This window comes from Haematobia irritans, chromosome 3 (genome assembly GCF_050003625.1).
Source record: "Haematobia irritans isolate KBUSLIRL chromosome 3, ASM5000362v1, whole genome shotgun sequence".
Lineage (NCBI taxonomy): Eukaryota > Metazoa > Arthropoda > Insecta > Diptera > Muscidae > Haematobia > Haematobia irritans.
Window position 1 is genome coordinate 89309480 of NC_134399.1, and position 19057 is coordinate 89328536.

The 19057-nt window shown below is 34.6% G+C and overlaps 1 protein-coding gene across 2 annotated transcripts; it reads right to left on the minus strand.

Annotated features, from left to right (window-relative positions):
• Positions 1-4693: 4693 nt before the first annotated feature.
• LOC142230204 (glycerol-3-phosphate phosphatase) lies at positions 4694-15814 on the minus strand. Of its 2 annotated transcripts, none has more exons than XM_075300848.1 (5): positions 15681-15814; positions 6354-6444; positions 6133-6293; positions 5409-5543; positions 4694-5336 (listed from the first exon to the last, which is right to left on the minus strand). In XM_075300848.1, the coding sequence occupies exons 1-5, from the start codon at positions 15687-15689 to the stop codon at positions 4797-4799; spliced, it is 936 nt and encodes a 311-aa protein (XP_075156963.1). In that variant the 5' UTR covers positions 15690-15814; the 3' UTR covers positions 4694-4796. The 2 variants fall into 2 exon arrangements, with proteins under 2 accessions (XP_075156963.1, XP_075156962.1); XM_075300847.1 differs by lacking the exon at positions 15681-15814 and adding an exon at positions 7219-7332.
• Positions 15815-19057: the final 3243 nt, after the last annotated feature.

A 19057-nucleotide genomic window follows, 5' to 3' on the forward strand; every position in this document is an offset into this window, starting at 1 on the left:
CTGTTGTTTTTTTGTTACTCATAGAGTGGACCAGGCACTGGATACATTGTCACGGGTATCCGGAAAATTAAAGCAATATCAGATACTACAGTGCGATTACGAACCGACGAACCATATTGAAATTTAATCAAACTCCTATTGAAGCCAATCTTGATGGACGCGTGCTGAGTGGGATTGACCTATTGGAATGTCCATGGTCTGCAGCCAAAATGTTTGTCTGGCCAGGGCTTCAACACTGTCTCTAGGTATTTACTTTATAATATTCGGCATTTACTTTGAGTAGGGAGACACTATGGGCCTTTATTACGGCGGCTATTACTATCGGATGCGCTTGAGTTCTGAGGGCAAATAAAGTTGTCAGTTTTGACAGCATTTTCTATATAAATAAAGTTTTGACAAAATTGTCTAATATAATCATTTATTCATTCGAAGAAAAAAATTTTAAATAACCATAAACATTTTGTAAAAAACTCTAAAACAAAAGATTTTTTAAATTTTATAGACTTCTGGTAAAATTTTCTTCAGATTTTGGTAGATTATTTTTGATACGTGTAGTAACCGTGGTTGCAATAGCAACTACGTAAGGAATATGCTCTAAGGCGCTAAGTTAGGTTAGGAATCGAATCTATGCAGAATTTTAAGACGATAACTAAAGGTTGTAGCAGACAGTCAGGAAGACGAAAATCGTTAGGTCGTCTCAAATTTTCACCGTGATTAAGAATATCTATCTATAAAGGATGATACGGTCAAAATTTGGTCAAGGGAAAACGCGTGTAAATCGGTGAAATCGTTTATTTAAAAAATCAAATTAAATTTCTTTTTCAAGTTCAATTAGTATAAAAATCAGGAAAAATATTCAGTTAGGCTTTCGCTTTTCCAAATCCTCACGCTTGACACCTGCCATCAGATTTTGTACAGCCACCTTGTCCACCTTCTTCGCCGCAGAAAGCTAGTTTGGCTTGAACTGCTGCTCGTTCTTAGCAGTTTTTTTGGTCTTCTTTAGGTTCCGCTTGAGCTCTGACCTATTGGGAGGGTTCTTGTCCCTGGGAACCACCTACACGATGTTGGCGGCGTACCACTCCATGGCCTTTTTACCGTAATGGCAAGATGCCAAGTCCGGCCAAAACAGTACGGAACAACCGTGTTTCTTCAGGAAAGGCAGCAGACGTTTATTCAAACACTCTTTCACGTAAATTTCTTGGTTGACAGTCCCGGAAGCTATGAAAATGCTGCTTTTCAAGCCACAGGTACAGATGGCTTGCCAAACCAGATATTTCTTTGCGAACTTTGACAGCCCGTGTAAAAATTGGTGGATCTAAATAGATATAATCATATCTCAAAATTGGCCGCTTCAGATCTAGGCAAATACACCCAGATATGATGATATAGAATTAGATATAATTATATGTAATTCCATATATAGGGAGATCTGACACCAGATCTACTTACATATAGGGATAGATATAATGATATCTAAGACATTAGATCTGGGCCAATTTTGAGATCTGATCAGATCTATTTCCATAGTAATTAGATATGATTAGATCTTACCATTTTTCGGATCTACTCATATCTAATCATATCAAATTAGATCTCTCAATTTGTACTCGGGAGTTTTATGTGCTTGAAAATATCTGCTACCTTTCCCCTTCCTTTTGCCGTATAAAACTCCTGTCCCGGAAGCTGCTTGTAGTCGGCTTTGACGTAGGTTTCGTCGTCCATTACCACGCAGTCAAACTTCGTCAGCATCGTCGTGTACAGCCTCCGGGATCGCGCTTTGGCCGTCGTATTTTATTTATCATCGCGATTTGGAGTCACTACCTTCTTGTAAGTCGATAGTCCAACTCGTTTTTTGGCTCGATGCACGGTTGTAGACGATACACCCAGCTTATTTGCGGCATCTCGGAGAGAGAGGTTAGGGTTTCGCTTAAAACTACCGGCAACTGAAGAGTGAATTCCAAAATCAAAATAGGAGCAACATTCTACACACACACCTTCACGCAGAGAAGAAACATGATTGTCACAATCATATTCGAAGAGCAAAATAATATGATAGCAGCTATTTTTGCGGCGACCATGTAACATTTTAACCTGCAACCATGTTGGCTCAGTGAACATGGTTCTAAGAAAAATACAATTGTCCTCATCTAAAATGTTATTATATTGATAAAAAGAATTTTGTTTGAATGAAAAGACAATGGTCACGATTTAAAATGTTATGGTATTCATTAAAAATGTTTTTCTTCTAGTTAAAAGAACATGGTCACAACCTAAAATGTTTTGACCTTTATGAAAAAACTTTTTTCATCGTCGAAAAAAGGACGCCACTTGAGAAAAGAAAACACAAAATTAAATTTATTTGTTTGTTTTTATTTATTTATAAACTAATTCATTGTTTATTTGTATTTATAATGCCGTTCAAGCAAACATCATATATTTTTAAACACACTATTTTATTTCAATTTCAACAATAAGTAATTATTCCATATTTACATCGTGCCCATCAAATGTATAAACGCAGGCATCATGTAACTGCAAATAAAAATAAATGATCCATATAGCAAAATGTAGAACAAAAAACAGGTACATTTTTCAATTACACTTTCCTTTTTTGTGATCACATAAAACCACGTGCCACTTCTGAATAAATAAATTAACACAAAACACAGTAAATCCGTATTCTCCGTCCATTCCAAGAAACAATCAACACACGACTGACGCGCAAAATGAAAATCGTGTGTACTTGCTCAATGTTTTTATAAAATTCTTGTCGCTGCAAAAAAATTAAAAAATTAAATGGTTACGAAAACAATGTACATGGTCTTTATGGCCATGTAATGGTTGTAGACATGTCTATACGTAAACTATAAAAATACTTTTTTCTCTGCAAAAAAGTAAAAAAAAAATTAAATGGTCAGGTACATGATTTTCCTGACCATATAATGGTCTCAAATTCTATCATTTAAATAATAGAACATGTTTGCGGCATTTTAGAACCATTTAAATGCTTATTGCCAACATATATTTTTCTCCGCTCGAAAATTATTTTTACAAAGACAAAATACATCGTTTTCGCGACCATTACATACTCTAAATAAGCATTAAATGGATGCGGCAACCATGTCCAAACATGTTTTTTCTGTGCGTGTTCAAAATGAGGGGTGTTCAGGTTTTTTAAATGCAAAATTGAAAGAAATACGTCAAGTTTATATTGACCAAATTTTGACCGTATCACCCTTTAGAGGGTTGTCCGTAAATGGGAACTCAGTACATAATTTTATGATTTTTGCATAGGCTTCTGCCAGACTTCTTTTTAGTAAAAAACTTAAATTTACATGAAATTGGCAGCCAACGTAGAGGGTGCTTCATTTTCCAACATTTTAGCAAATGCTAATGTGGTAAAATTTTTTACTACTTTTGCTTTTTCCGATTTATTGGATGGGAAATATTACTTCTTTGAATGTTATTATAATATAGTGCTTAATTTTCAGATATGTTGAGAAGAAGGATACCTTTCCTTGACAAACCACACTTAAAATTCACAAGAAATATAGAAGATTGTCCAACTACTAGAATACAGAACATTATTTAAAAAAATTGGAGGAAAGGGTACACCCTCTCGCCGAAATTTTTTAAGACGAACCGTTTTACATATGCATATCCGCCGTATTTGTACCTATAAGCAAGTAGTCCGATTTGTTTGAAAGAATTCAAATCTTTTCGAATTTGTTTGCAGCACGAAGGATATGGTTGACTAATTTAAGGCAAAATGTTCCTACAAATACGCTTCGGAAGGCGCAGCGAAGCGGACCGGGTTACGCTATATTCACTGAAAAAAAAGCATGCCCGGTTCCAAAGATTTTGTCTTTACTTTAAAAATTTTGGTATTGATTCCGAGCCAAAGAAGCGGAGAATACAAGTAAGGATACTTTTAAGACACAATTCTCTTTTAAATGTGGGTTTTGTGTACTTGCTTCTAGGAAGCAAATTTTAATTTTTCGTTTTGTTCCAGCTTTTTTCTTCATATGCTATTAAAGTCCTTTAGAAACGAGTTAACGACAACCTTATTTTCCAAATTAAGACTCTACTTCTAGTAGAAATTATGCTATGTTTCAAGTAAAAAACGTCTTTAAAATAAAGTGTTGAAAAACATGTCCAATTTATGAACGATTTTTTGCTTTGTAGTCAAGATGCAAAAAGACAACAAATTTAAAAACAATTTCATTAAATTTAAAGAATTTTTCTTAAATAAATGAAGTCAAGTTGACCTTAGCCCAAACATTTTTTTTTCATGTTATGATACCCATTTTTAAGTGAAACCACTTAATTATAAGGACAATACGACTTCATTGAAAAGTTTATTGACTTTTGGACAAGGAAAACAACTTTATATTAGAGAAATGTGGCTTCTATGCTAAGCAAAAATTGCATTCGTATTTTAAAGACATGAAATCTTTGACCTCACGACAATATTTTTTTCTGTGTACTATATAGTCAGAAATGGATATTTAAATATGTTTCAAATGGAAGGGTAAACTCATGTCCCCATAACCATCTTATCGCGGTAGGTATAGTAATACGAACAATTTATTTCCGAGAGATATTTAAGAATTTTGCCCTAATCAAATACATAATTTCATTCTTTGGCTGGGAGACTCTTTTGCTTGAAATTACAATTACAAAGATTTAAAAATTTAAATGTGTATAAAACATTTATTGAACCATTTATAAAAATAAATACAAAATATCTTAATAACATATAATAATACCAAATGATAACACACTGAAAATTTCCCTTACGTATTTGACTTCTTAATATCGTCTACAAATTCCACCAAGTCTTTCATACTTTGTACATAGTAATTGGGTATAAGATTTGGATCAGTTTGAGCATGTACTTCTTCAAGGTTCAGTCCACCGCTAAGGACCAGTAAAGTCTGGAAATCACAGTTCTTACCAAAACGTATATCTTGTTCCAACATATCACCAATCATAAGAGCACGTTTAGGTTCACTAATTTGGTAATGTCGTTTGAGTACCTCAGATAAAGCTTTACCGGGTTTTCCAAACAGTAGAAGTTCTTTGCGGCTTGTATCTTCCAAACACTTGAGAAAACCTCCAGGGCCCATAATGGATATTTCTTTTGTAAGAGGTAATGAATAATCACTGGCACCCCCAATCAATAGACACTCGGGATGTCTTAAATAGAAATTGGCCTTCATCATGGTTGTCATGGTGAGATTAAAGTCGAAATCAATAATGACAGCTCTGACAGGTTGACGATCAGCAACATTGGCCATTAATTTTGGAAAATTTTCTTCAATAATGGCATGGGGCTATAAGAAAAAGAAAACATTTTTTAGTTTTCAGTAGAATATAGATTTTGTCAATTTCAAAACATAGCTTACACCATCTATAACCGTGAAACCGGCACTGCGCAGGAGACTTTTAAAAGATTCACTGGCAATGGCGTATATTAGACCCTCAAACTGAATAGATTTTAAATATTCCGCAATACTCTTAGAGGGATGCATTATATTGTCCTATATTTCATAAAAGTATAATTAATTTTTATTATGTTTGTAATGCACTGGAAGAAAAGTTTTTTTTTTTAGGAACGAAATTTTAGAGAAACGAAGTTTTATCGTTTGTATTGCTTGGCATAAATTCGAGTTTATTTGCCCTCACCCGCGAAGGAATACGTTCACCTCAAATTTGTTTCAAGAGTATATTCTTCTTTTTTTTGTTTAACATGTTGCTCTTGAAAAAAGTTCGAGTTGATCACATTCCTTCTCTATACACGCAGAGAAAGAATATGATCACCACAAACACAAGAGCGAAATGTTATTTTTGGACGTTGAACATGGGACATTTTTATCGCAACAATTTTGTTTTCTCGGCACACATATACATGGTTGCCGAGATCAGATTCATAATTTTCGAGGAAATAATATGGTTGTGACAAAAATGTTCCATTTTCCCAATCCAAGAATACCATTATACTCTTGAAACTAGTTTGAGTAGATAACACTTCTTCCCTATAACAAAATATATTTTCGTTAGTCTAAAATTTCGTTTCGTAGGAAAGTTTTTTTTTTGGAAATTGGAAAGAAACTCAATTCCCTTACTTACCGAATCGATCTCTATACCACATTTCTTCAATTTTGCTATGCATTGTTCTTCGGGACGTACACTATTATTTGTGATAAATGTCAATTTCTTGCCTAATTCATGTAATACCTGGAACCCGGCACTGCTACCTTCTATGACATTTGCAACATTCCATACAACCCCTTCAATAAAGATTTTCTACACTTTTAGTTATGCTGAGAGATATTAGAGATCAAACTTACCATCGATATCAGAGAATACATGATCGAATGAGTCCAAGAATTTACGTTTTTCTTCGGTGGTTAAAGCAAGAAGGTTTCGAGGTTTTGGCATCTGCAATGAATTAAAACATCTTGTTTTCATATGATTTTGCTTTTGTCAAAAAAGTTAGTTTCAACCATTTTGATTGTCTGTCATATTGAACCGCTTTTCAAAAAGTGACAAAAGCAAAACAAGCCCTGAAAGAAATATCGTACTAATATGAAAGATTATGCTACCTAAAATTTAGGGTATGCGATCTACACTATATTAAAGATAAATTTCTTTAAAATTTTCAAAATTTTAAAAACCGAAACCCAGATTCGGCTGGCGGAGCTTCTGATACGGTTGACATTTGGTACGTGGTGTTCGTCTATGAACTCTAACACCCATGCAATATACTAAATTTTAACGGCATCGGATGAAATCTGCTCCGCAAGGCAAATCTTGGAATCGCTTTACCTAAAAGTGGTCCAAAATGGCCCACTTTTAATAGCGACCTACATCATTAACACCTTTTTATGCTAAGTTTCAAGCCGATAACTTGTTTCATTCGGAAATTAGAGTGATTTCAACAGATTGACGGACGGACATCGCTATATCGACGAAACTATGCGTTCAGAACCAGTATATGGTGAAATTGTGGTACTAAGATTTTATCTGCTTGAAAATGCGTCTACCGGAAATATAAGACTAGAGAAAACTATCTTATGTGATAGGGGAACAGCAGCAATTAATATAAATTCAATGAAACCAACTATGATCACAAGTGGAATATAAGATTTTCTTCATCGGTTCCAAGCTTCTTTGGTATTCATAATAACTGACATATTATTTTGTTTTACTTACTTGATTCATTTTATAGTACATCTTCATGAGAGTCAACATATTTACGAAATAACTTTGGCAATTACTTGTATGGAAATCTAATACGAACTGACAGCAACAAAATAGGTTGCTATAATAAAACGAAAATTCTACAACGGAAGCTCATTGCCTTCATAATCCAGGAATATGAAATTCATTCCCTAATCTTATCACCTTGTCTGACCCACGAACAAATGAAATAAAATTCATTTACATTATTTTATATATCTTGAACGAATGAAACTATATTTTTTTTTTTTTGTTTATTGTGTTTTTTTTTTTTTTTTTTTTTTTTTTTTTTTTTTTTTTTAACAATATATATTAAAAATTCGTTATTATTGATGCCAACAGTGATAAAGAGATACTACAATATTCCACAAATTTGGTAAAAACAAGTTTTCGTCTCCTAAATGTGCTGCACGCAGAGAAGGAATATGATCACCTCAACCATGTTACGAGAGCAAAATGTTATTTTTGGACGGTGCCCATGGAACATTTTTGTCGCAAAAATGTTGTTTTCTCGGCAAACATATACATGGTTGCCGAAGTCAGACATATGCTTTCTGAGAAAATAACATGGTTGCCGCAAACATGTTACATGTTCTCCGTCCAAAAATAACATTTTGCTCTCGAAACATGTTTGAGGTGATCATATTCCTTCTCTGGGTGTGAATATGGTTGACATATCGGTATTGATGAAAATGTAGCTCCCAATATATGACTGATTCGCGTTTCGCTAAGTCTTTACCGCTGTTAAATTAAAATCTTAATAAGGTTTTGAGAAATACTCAAGTAAAAATATAATTCATTAAATTATTTTTATACCCTCCATCATAAGATGGGGGTATATTAACTTTGTCATTCCGTTTGTGACATCGAAATATTGCTCTAAGACCCCATAGAGTATATATATTCTGGGTCGTGGTGAAATTCTGAGTCGATCTAAGCATGTCCGTCCGTCCGTCTGTTGAAATCACGCTAACTTCCGAACGAAACAAGCTATCGACTTAAAACTTGGCACAAGTAGTTGCTATCGATGTAGGTCGGATGGTATTGAAAATGGGCCATATCGGTCCACTTTTACGTATAGCCCCCATATAAAGGGACCCTCAGATTTGGCTTGTGGAGCCTCTAACAGAAGCATATTTCACCCGATCCGGCTGAAATTTGGTACATGGTGTTGGTATATGGTCTCTAACAACCATGCAAAAATTGGTCCACATCGGTCCATAATTACATATAGCCCCCATATAAACCGATCCCCAGATTTGGCTTGCGGCGCCTCAAAGAGAAGCAAATTGCATCCGATCCGGCTGAAATTTGGTACATGGTATTGGTATATGGTATCTAACAACCGTGCAAAAATTGGTCCACATCGGTCCTTAATTATATATAGCGCCCATATAAACCGATCCCCAGATTTGGGTTGCGGAGCCTCAAAGAGAAGCAAATTTCATCCGATCCCCCTGAAATTTGGTACATGATATTGGTATATGGTCTCTAACTACCATGCAAAAATTGGTCCATAATTATATATAGCCCCCATATAAACCAATTCCCAGATTTGGCTTGCGAAGTCTCCAAGTGAAGCATATTTCATCCAATCCGGTTGTAATTTGGAACATGGTGTTAGTACACGCAGAGAAGGAATATGATCACCTCAAACATGTTTCAAGAGCAAAATGTTATTTTTGTATGGTAACCATGTAACATGTTTGTCACTAAAATGTTATTTTCTCGTCAAATATAATCTGGTTGCCGAAATCAGATACATGCTTTCCGAGAAAATAACACGGTTGCGAAAACCATGTTACATGGTCACCACCCAAAAATAACATTTTGCTCTTAAAACATGTTTGAGGTGATCATATTCCTTCTCTGGGTGTATATGATTTTTAACAACCGTGCCAGATTTGGTCCATATCGGTCCATAATTATATATAGCCCCATATAAAACGTTCTCCAGATTTGACCTCCGGAGCCTCTTGGAGGAGCAAAATACATCCGATCCGGTTCAAATTAGGAACGTAGTGTTAGTATATGGTCGCTAACAACCATACCAAAATTGGTCCAATCACACAAAAATTGGTCCTATCTGTTCATAATCATGGTTGCCACTAGAACCTAAAATAATCTACCAAAATTTTATTTCTATAGAAAATTTTGTCAAAATTTTATTTCTAGAGAAAATTTTGTTAAAATTTTATTCGGTTCATAATAAAATTTTCATCATTGTCAAAATTTTATTTCTATAGAAAATTTTGTCAAAATTTTATTTCTATAGAAAATTTTGTTCAAATTGTATTCGGTTCATAATCATGGTTGCCACTCGAGCCAAAAATAATCTACCAAGATTTTATTTCTATAGAAAATTTAGTCAACAGTTTATTTCTATAGAAAATTTTGTTAAAATTTTATTTCTGTAGAAATTTTTGTCAAAATTTTCTTTCTATAGAAAATTTTGTCAAAATTTTTATTTCTATAGAAAATTTTGTGAAAATTTTATTTCTATAGAAAATTTTGTTAAAATTTTATTTCTGTAGAAAATTTTGTCAAAATTTTGTGTCTACTTTGTCAAACTGAATTATATACGTATTGGATCGATCTTTTTTGATTTAATATATACCACGTATGGACTTACATACAATTTAGAAGATGGTGTTAGGAGGTTTTAAGATACCTTGCCATCGGCAAGCGTTACCGCAACTTAAGTAATTCGATTGTGGATGGCAGTTTTTAGAAGAAGTTTCTACGCAATCCATGATGGAGGGTACATAAGCTTCGGCCTGGCCGAACTTACGGCCGTATATACTTGTTTTACTTACAATAAAAAACAACTGAGTAAAGTAGAAAGTCGGGCGGGGCCGACTATATCATTAATAAATATTGTTTGTGGGGTATCAATGGTATAGGTTTGGGGAAAACCCGCATTTTCACATTTAAGAACATTAAGGGGTACATGGGAGTTTTATAACAATCTGAACAGAAATGTGTGATATTAGGAGCTATAGTTGATTCTGAACCTACAGAGTTAGTATGCCACTAATATTGAGTCCATTATTAAACAAAAGATGAAGTCGCTCAATTAGTGTGTGTAAAAAAGCCACATTTCTGAAAATAGGATAATAGATATATGTAAGAGCTACATGTAAGTCCAAATACGATCAGCTCATACATGTACATGTGGAAGCAACAGTGGTTAAGAAATAAGAGTATTATGGCCAAATTTGGGAAAATCGATCGATGCTTATATATAGGAGCAATATCTAAATCTGAACCGATTTCGATGATATTTCCCAGATTTGGTTGATACCACAGAAGGTTACCCTGTGCTAACTTAGAGTAAGATCGGGTACTAAATAATGATATTATGGTCAGAAATAAATTTGTAAGGGTAATTTTTTTTCAAAAACGTGCGATACATATATATGGGAGCTATATCTAAATCTGATTCGATTTAGATTATATTTTGCAGGTTTTGTTGATATTACAGGAGATTACCTTGTGCTAAATGTGAGTAAAATTGGTTTATAAATGAGGCCACTACTGTTAAAAATAAGGTTATAAGGGGCAAATTTTTGAAAATTGGGCGTTACATATATATGGGAGCTATGTCTAAATCTGAACCGATTTGGATGATATTTTGCACATATAGTCTGTACTATCGAACATTATAGTAAGCCAAATTTGAGAAAGATCGGTTGATAAATAGGGGTTTTATAGCCAAATTTCTGAAAATCTGGCGATACATATATATGGGAGCTATACCTAAATCTGAACCGATTTCGATGATTTTTTTCACATATAGTAAGTACTATAGAAAATTAGATTTGGCCAACTTTGAATCAGATCGGTTAATAAATAAGTGAAAGTTGGTCCTTCAAGAGTATCCGAAGGTCAAATTTGGGGATCGGTTTATATGGGGGCTATACATAATTATAGACCGATATGGACCAATTTTTGCATGGTTGTTAGAGACCATATAATAACATCTCGTACCAAATCTGGTCGGTTTATATAGGGGCTATATGTAAAAGTGGCCCGATATGACCCATTTGCTACTTATGCCTAGTTTCAATCCGATTCCTTGTTTCGTTCGGAAGATAGCGTGATTTCCACAGACGGACGGACAGCCGGACAGACAGATGGACATCGCTAGATCGACTCAGAATTTCACCATGACCCAGAATATATACGAGTATACGTTATGGGGTCTTAAATCAATATTTCGATGTGTTACAAACGAAATGACAAAGTTAATATACCCCCCATCCTACACTGAAAAAAATATTGTCGTGAGGTCAAAGATTTCGTGCCTTAAAAGTACGAATGCAAATTTTGCTTAACATGGAAGACGCATTTCTCTAATATAAAGCTGTTTTCCTTGTCCAAAAGCCGATAAACTTTTCAATGAAGTTGTATTGTCCTTATAATTAAGTGATTTCACTTAAAAATGTGTATCATAACATGAAAGAAAAAATGTTTGGGCTAAGGTCAACTTGACTTTAATAATTCAGAAAAATTCTTTAAATTCAATGAAATTGTCTTTAAATTTGTTGTATTTTTACATTTTGACTACAAAGCAAAAAATCGTTCAAATATAAGACATGTTTTTCAACACTTTATTTTAAAGATGTTTTTACTTGCAACATACAACAATTTCTAATAGAAGTCGAGTCTTAATTTGGAAAATAAAGTTGTCGTTAACTCGTTTTTAAAGGACTTTGATAGCATATGAAGAAAAAAAACTGAAATAATTAAAATTTGCTTCCCAGAAGCAAATACACAAAACCCAAATCTAAAAGAGAATTGTGTCTTACACTGAAAAAAAGCATACTCGGTTCCAAAGATTTTGTCTTTACTTTAAAAAATTTGGTATTGATTCCGAGCCAAAGAAGCGGAGAATACAAGTAAGGATACTTTTAAGACACAATTCTCTTTTAAATTTAGGTTTTGTGTACATGCTTCTAGGAAACAAATTTTAATTTTTCGCTTTCTCAGCTTTTTTTTCTTCATATGCTATCAAAGTCCTTTAAAAACGAGTTAACGGCAACTTTATTTTCCAAATTAGGACTCGACTTCCAGTAGAAATAATGCTATGTTTGAAGTAAAAAACTTCTTCAAAATAAAGTTTTGAAAAACATGTCCTATATTTGAATGATTTTTTGCTTTGTAGTCAAGTTGCAAAAAGACAACAAATTTAAAGACAATTTCATTAAATTTAACGAATTTTTCTGAATTATTAAAGTCAAATTGACCTTAGCCTATAAATTTTTTCTTTCATGTTAAGATACCCATTTTTAAGTCAAATCACTTAATTATAAGGACAATATGACTTCATTGAAAAGTTTATCGATTTTTGGATAAGTAAAATAACTTTAATTTAGAGAAATGCGTCTTCTATGCTAAGCAAAATTTGTATTCGTATTTTAAAGACATGAAATCTTTGACCTCACGACAATATATTTTTCAGTGTATCCTTACTTGTATTCACCGCTTCTTTGACTCGGACAAAATCTTTGGAACCGGGCATGCTTTCTTGTCAGTGTATGGTGGAGTGTATTATTAATTTATACTATTGTTTCAATTAAAAATTTTGTTGAATCAATTAAATTTTAAATTGAATATTTTTTAAAACTCAATTAAGACTTTAATTGGAAAAATGTTGGTGAAGTTTTGTTTCTGTGTGGAATAAATTTGTCAGCTGTCCGACAAATGGTTTAACAGGTTGGCTGATAAGTCCCCGGTCTGACACATAGATGGAGTCGCTAGTATTAAATGCATATTATTTTTTATATAGTACCAACCTTCAAATGATTCGTGTCAAAATTTAAGGTCTGTAAGTCAATTAGTTTGTGAGATAGAGCGTCTTTGGTGAAGCAACTTTTGTTATTGTGAAAAAAAAAGGAATTTCGTGTTTTGATGAAATACTGTTTTCTGAAGGGAAAAAATACGGTGGAAACAAAAACTTGGCTTGATAATGAGTTTCCAGACTTTGCACCAGGGAAATCAACAAGAATTGATTGGTATGCAAAATTCAAGCGTGGTGAAATGAGCACGGAGGACGGTGAACGCAGTGGACTCCCGAAAGAGATGATTACCGACGAAAACATCAAAAAAAGCACAAAATGATTTTGAATGACCGTAAAATGAAGTTGATCGAGATAGCAGAGGCCTTAAAGATATCAAAGGTACGTGTTGGTCATATCATTCATCAATATTTGGATATTCGGAAGCTCTGTGCAAAATGGGTGCCGCGCGAGCTCACATTTGACTAAAAACACCAACGTGTTGATGATTCTGAGCGGTGTTTGCAGCTGTTAACTCGTAATACACCCGAGTTTTTCCATCGATATGTGACAATGGATCAAACATGGCTCCATCACTACACTCCTGAGTCCAATCAACAGTCGTCCGAGTGGACAGCGACCGGTGAACCGTCTCCGAAGCGTGGAAAGACTCAAAAGTCCGCTGGCAAAGTAATGGCCTCTGTTTTTTGGGATGCGCATGGAATAATTTTTATCGATTATCTTGGGAAGGGAAAAACCATCAACAGTGACTATTGTATGGTATTATTGGAGCATTTGAAGGTCGAAATCGCGGCAAAACGGCCTCATATGAAGAAGAAATAAGTGTTGTTCCACCAAGACATTGAGAACGATGGCAAAAATTCATGGATTGGGCTTCGAATTGCTTCCCCACCCACCGTATTCTCCAGATCTCGCCCCCAGCGACTTTTTCTTGTTCTCAGACCTCAAAAGGATGCTCGCAGGGAAAAAATTTGGCTGCAATGAAGAGGTGATCGCCGAAAGTGAGGCCTATTTTGAGGCAAAACCGAAGGAGTACTACCAAAATGATATAAACAAATGTGAAGGTCGTTATAATCGTTGTATCGCTCTTGAAGGGAACTATGTTGAATAATAAAAAGAATTTTGACAAAAAAATGTGTTTTTATTTGTTAGACCGGGGACTTATCAGCCAACCTGTTAGAAATGAGGGAAATCTCAAGTTGGTTGGAATTCATGTGAGTCACACTGTAAACACCGTTTTTTTATGCATAGTCATAGACATGTCATAGTAAAATTTATCAAACTGGATTTGATTTTAGGTTAGGTTAGGTTAAAGTGGCAGCCCGATTAAATTTCAGGCTCACTTAGACTATTCAGTCCATTGTGATACCACATTTAACTAAAAGTACCTATTACATATGGGCACTTCTAGTCTTAACCACTGAACCTTCTCTATTATTTACTTTTGTGGAACCAACCAGATTGCTCCAAAAATATTAACAAACTGCTTAAGTTAACGTTTTCCAGGTCAGCCAGTAATCTAAAGCTATATGCTCCTAAAATTCGCTTACGCCTTACACATAAAGCAGGACACTCACACAAGAGGTGTTTAATTGATTCCTTTTCCTCCACATCATGACAGCTTATACAATAGTCATTATACTTTGCACCTATAGTTTTTGAAAATTCGCCTATCAGGCAGCGACCCGTTATAGCAGATATCAGGAGTGATATCTGACGCCTTGAGAACACTAGCATATCTAGTGTGCGGTTTAAGTTTAAATGGGGCCATATTTGCTTGGTGTCGTTACAACCCTTGCAATTTTCCCATCGAATATTGGCCATCATAACAGCCTTCTCACGCAGTAAGAGCTTGCAGGTGGCCAGAGGCATACCAACAGATTCTAGTTCCCCTGAAATATGTAAGGTAGTTCCTAGCCTTGCTAACACATCGCAGTTCCCCGGTATGTTCCTATGGCCAGGCACCCATATTAGGTGAATATTGTACTGCTCAGCCATCTCGTTGAGAGATTTGCGGCAGTCTATGGCCGTTTTCGAGTTAAGGAACACAGAGTCCAAGGATTTTATTGCAGGTTGACTGTCTGAGTATATATTAATGCCAATATTTGATTTGATGTTAACATTCTCTTAAATGAAATTACTTTAATTCAAAGAAATTTGTCTTTAATATTGTATAATTTACGTATCCTAATGTTTAGTTTGCATGATCTTTCCTATCAGAGCAATATTTTTTCAGTGTTTGTTTGTAACACACAGAAGGAGACAAGTTAGACCACTGGATTTACTTAAAGGTGATAATAATAATGGTTTTATATTTTATATTGTTTCAGTATATTTTCTTGTTGTTTTCTGCTGAATTTAGGTCCGGATCTTTATTTTGTTTTGGGCTATATAGATGGGATGATAAATCCTCATTTTGTGCAACATTTAAGTATCCCGACAAGGAATGAATCGACAGTAAATTTCTATTTTTATCGATTATTAAAAAAACCCCGATCCCGTTTAAAATAAACACGTCCGCTTCACCATTTCTATTCAAGCCTATTCAATGTAAACAAACTTATCACATTTGCCGTCTATCAAAATTATCATCTTTCCATTCATATATCTAACATTCGATTTCTATTGACTTACATTACTCATTGTCAAATGAAAGGTGGAAATACAGAACACTATTTTTTTCCGATCGAGCCGAGAAACCGTCAAAGATCTTTTAACAACTGAACTTTTCGATATACGGCCAAACTAACAGCAATATTCTATGGGTATTCTATTTGTGAATGAATGTATGTCATTTGAAATTTAATCACTCGAACAACCACTACATATTTTGCAAAGGCATATTGGTTTTGTTTATAATCTTATCGCTATTGTCGTATACTTTTGTATACAATAGGGGTGCTCTCGTAATTTTGTACCTTTGCCGTGGGTACACTCCAAAGTGCACGTGGATTTTTGAATTTTTGAAAATATTTTAGGTCAAACGTTTGGGAAAATATCACAAAATTTAAATTCACACTGAATTCGGATCACACCCTAAGAAGTGATGCAAATTCAGTGCAACGCACAGTGGTCGATCCCATTGATCAAAAATAAAAAATCAAAGTTAGAAGTTCGTCAAAAAGTGTGGCAACACTGTTTCTTATGCAAACAAGGTTTTAAAATTTAAATTTGTATTTGCACGTACGCAGTTGAATTTTGCAGTGTTAAAAAATATAAAATTAAGTGCAACTTAAAATAAATAAAACAACAGAAGAAAAACTTCTATCGAAATGAATATTGAATTAAATGGTGTTAACTATATTTTAAAATAATAACAATGTATAAAACTTGTTTTAAATTTGTTATAAAATTAATATTTTGCCGTCTCATTGTTACGTGTTTGTTCATCCATATATGTAAATTTTAACTTGAGTTTTAGTTGTGACCCCCCCCCCCCCCCCTGAATCCACAATGGGATTTTTTTATGGTTTATTAGTTAATATTTCAAGATTATAAATTAATAAAATCAGCTGCTTTCTTTTGCCCCACTTTGTGTTATCTCCCAATACCGAAGTGGTCTTGTTTTGTCTATATCCAAATCTGAATTTTTGTGTGGTGTTTGTTAACTCTAGTTTACACTGAAAATGTACATTTGATGACTTCGAAAATGAAGGTTCAAATTTTTTGTATGGAACCTTTTTTATACCCTCCACCATAGGATTGGGGGTATATTAACTTTGTCATTCCGTTTGTAACACATCGAAATATTGCTCTAAGACCCATAAAGTATATATATTCTGGGTCGTGGTGAAATTCTGAGTCGATCTAAGCATGTCCGTCCGTCCTAAGACCCCATAAAGTATATATATTCTGGGTCGTGGTGAAATTCTAAGTCGATCTAAGCATGTCCGTCCGTCTGTTGAAATCACGCTAACTTCCGAACGAAACAAGTTGTTTGATGTAGGTCGGATGGTATTGCAAATGGGCCATATCGGTCCACTTTTACGTATAGCCCCCATATAAACGGACCCCCAAAGTTGGCTTGCGATTGCTCTAAGAGAAGCAAATTTCATCCGATCCGGCTGAAATTTGGTACATGGTGTTGGTATATAATCTCTAACAACCATGCAAAAATTGGCCTGTATCGGTCCATAATTACATATAGCCCCCATATAACATAAACGGACCCTCAGATTTGGCTTGCGGAACCTCTAACAGAAGCATATTTCATCCGATGCGGCTGAAATTTGGTACATGGTGTTGGTATATAATCTCTATCAACCATGCAAAAATTGGTCCACATCGGTCCATAATTATATATAGCCCCCATATAAACCGATCCCCAAATTTGGCTTGCGGAGCCTCAAAGAGAAGCAAATTTCATCCGATCTCGCTAAAATTTGGTACATGGTGTTAGTATATGGTCTCTAACAACCACGCAAACATTGGTCCACATCGGTCCATAATTATATATAGCCCCCATACAAACCGATCCCCAGATTTGGCTTGCGGAGCCTCTAAGAGAAGCAAATTTCATTCGATCCGGCTGAAATTCGGTACATGGTGTTAGTATATGGTCTCTAACAACCAGGCAAAAATTGGTCCACATCGGTCCATAATTATATATAGCCCCCATATAAACCGATCCCCCGATTTGGCTTGCAGAGCCTCTAAGAGAAGCAAATTTCATCCGATCCGGCTGAAATTTGGTACATGGTGTTGGTATATAATCTCTAACAACCATGCAAAAATTGGCCCGTATCGGTCCATAATTACATATAGCCCCCATATAACATAAACGGACCCTCAGATTTGGCTTGCGGAACCTCTAACAGAAGCATATTTCATCCGATGCGGCTGAAATTTGGTACATGGTGTTGGTATATAATCTCTATCAACCATGCAAAAATTGGTCCACATCGGTCCATAATTATATATAGCCCCCATATAAACCGATCCCCAAATTTGGCTTGCGGAACCTCTAACAGAAGCATATTTCATCCGATGCGGCTGAAATTTGGTACATGGTGTTGGTATATAATCTCTAACAACCATGCAAAAATTGGTCCACATCGGTCCATAATTATATATAGCCCCCATATAAACCGATCCCCAAATTTGGCTTGCGGAGCCTCAAAGAGAAGCAAATTTCAACCGATCTCGCTAAAATTTGGTACATGGTGTTAGTATATGGTCTCTAACAACCACGCAAACATTGGTCCACATCGGTCCATAATTATATATAGCCCCCATATAAACTAATCCCCAGATTTGGCTTGCGGAGCAGCGTTGCCAATTTAGCTTTTTTCCCGCTAGATTTGGCTTTTTTTGAAGACGTTTAGCGGGGAAAAAATGCATTTAGCTTTTAGCCTTTTTTCTGGCTTTTTTTCATGACCCTTTTAGCTATTTTTGGCTTTTTTATTTTCGACATGTTCCTATTGAAATATGAAATAATTCGAAGCTCAATTGAAGCATTAATAATTATTCCAGCCATTATCCGGGCATTTTTGGAGCAAATACACCTTGTTGTAAAGTTTTTTCCTCGTATTCGTAAAAGTTATCGTAAACTTTAAATCTACTATTACCATACAAATTCCTTATATAAACTGTCAGTAAATTATTAGGAATATTAGCATTTGACTCGTTTATCCTTTTCATGTTATTATAATATTCTAAATTTATTATGATATTACTAAACTAAAATAGTAGATGTGAATTGCTTTGTACACTAAAAAACATTGTCGTGAGGCCAAAGATTTCATGTCCTTAAAATACGTCCGCGAATTTTGGTTATAATAGCATTTGTGAATTTCTCTTATATAAACTTTTTTCCTTGTCCAAAAGCCGATAAAGTCGTTTTGTCCTTATAGTTAATTGATTTAACTTAAAAGTGGGTATCTTTACATGAAAGAAGGCTAGGGTCAATTCTACAAAATTCTTAAAATTAATGAAATAGTCTTTAAATTTGTGGAGTTTTTGTATCTTGACCACAAACCAAAATAGGGCTCAAAAATAGAAGAGGGTTTTCA

Excerpts from the sequence above, each read along its gene's own strand:
- LOC142230204 (XM_075300847.1), bottom strand. The coding sequence starts at position 7,257 with ATGTTGACTCTCATGAAGATGTACTATAAAATGAATCAA. Across the intron at positions 6,294-6,353 it reads TGTATTCTCTGATATCGATG|GGGTTGTATGGAATGTTGCA; the intron begins GTAAGTTTGATC and ends TCTTTATTGAAG. Across the intron at positions 5,544-6,132 it reads GTGGTATAGAGATCGATTCG|GACAATATAATGCATCCCTC; the intron begins GTAAGTAAGGGA and ends TATGAAATATAG.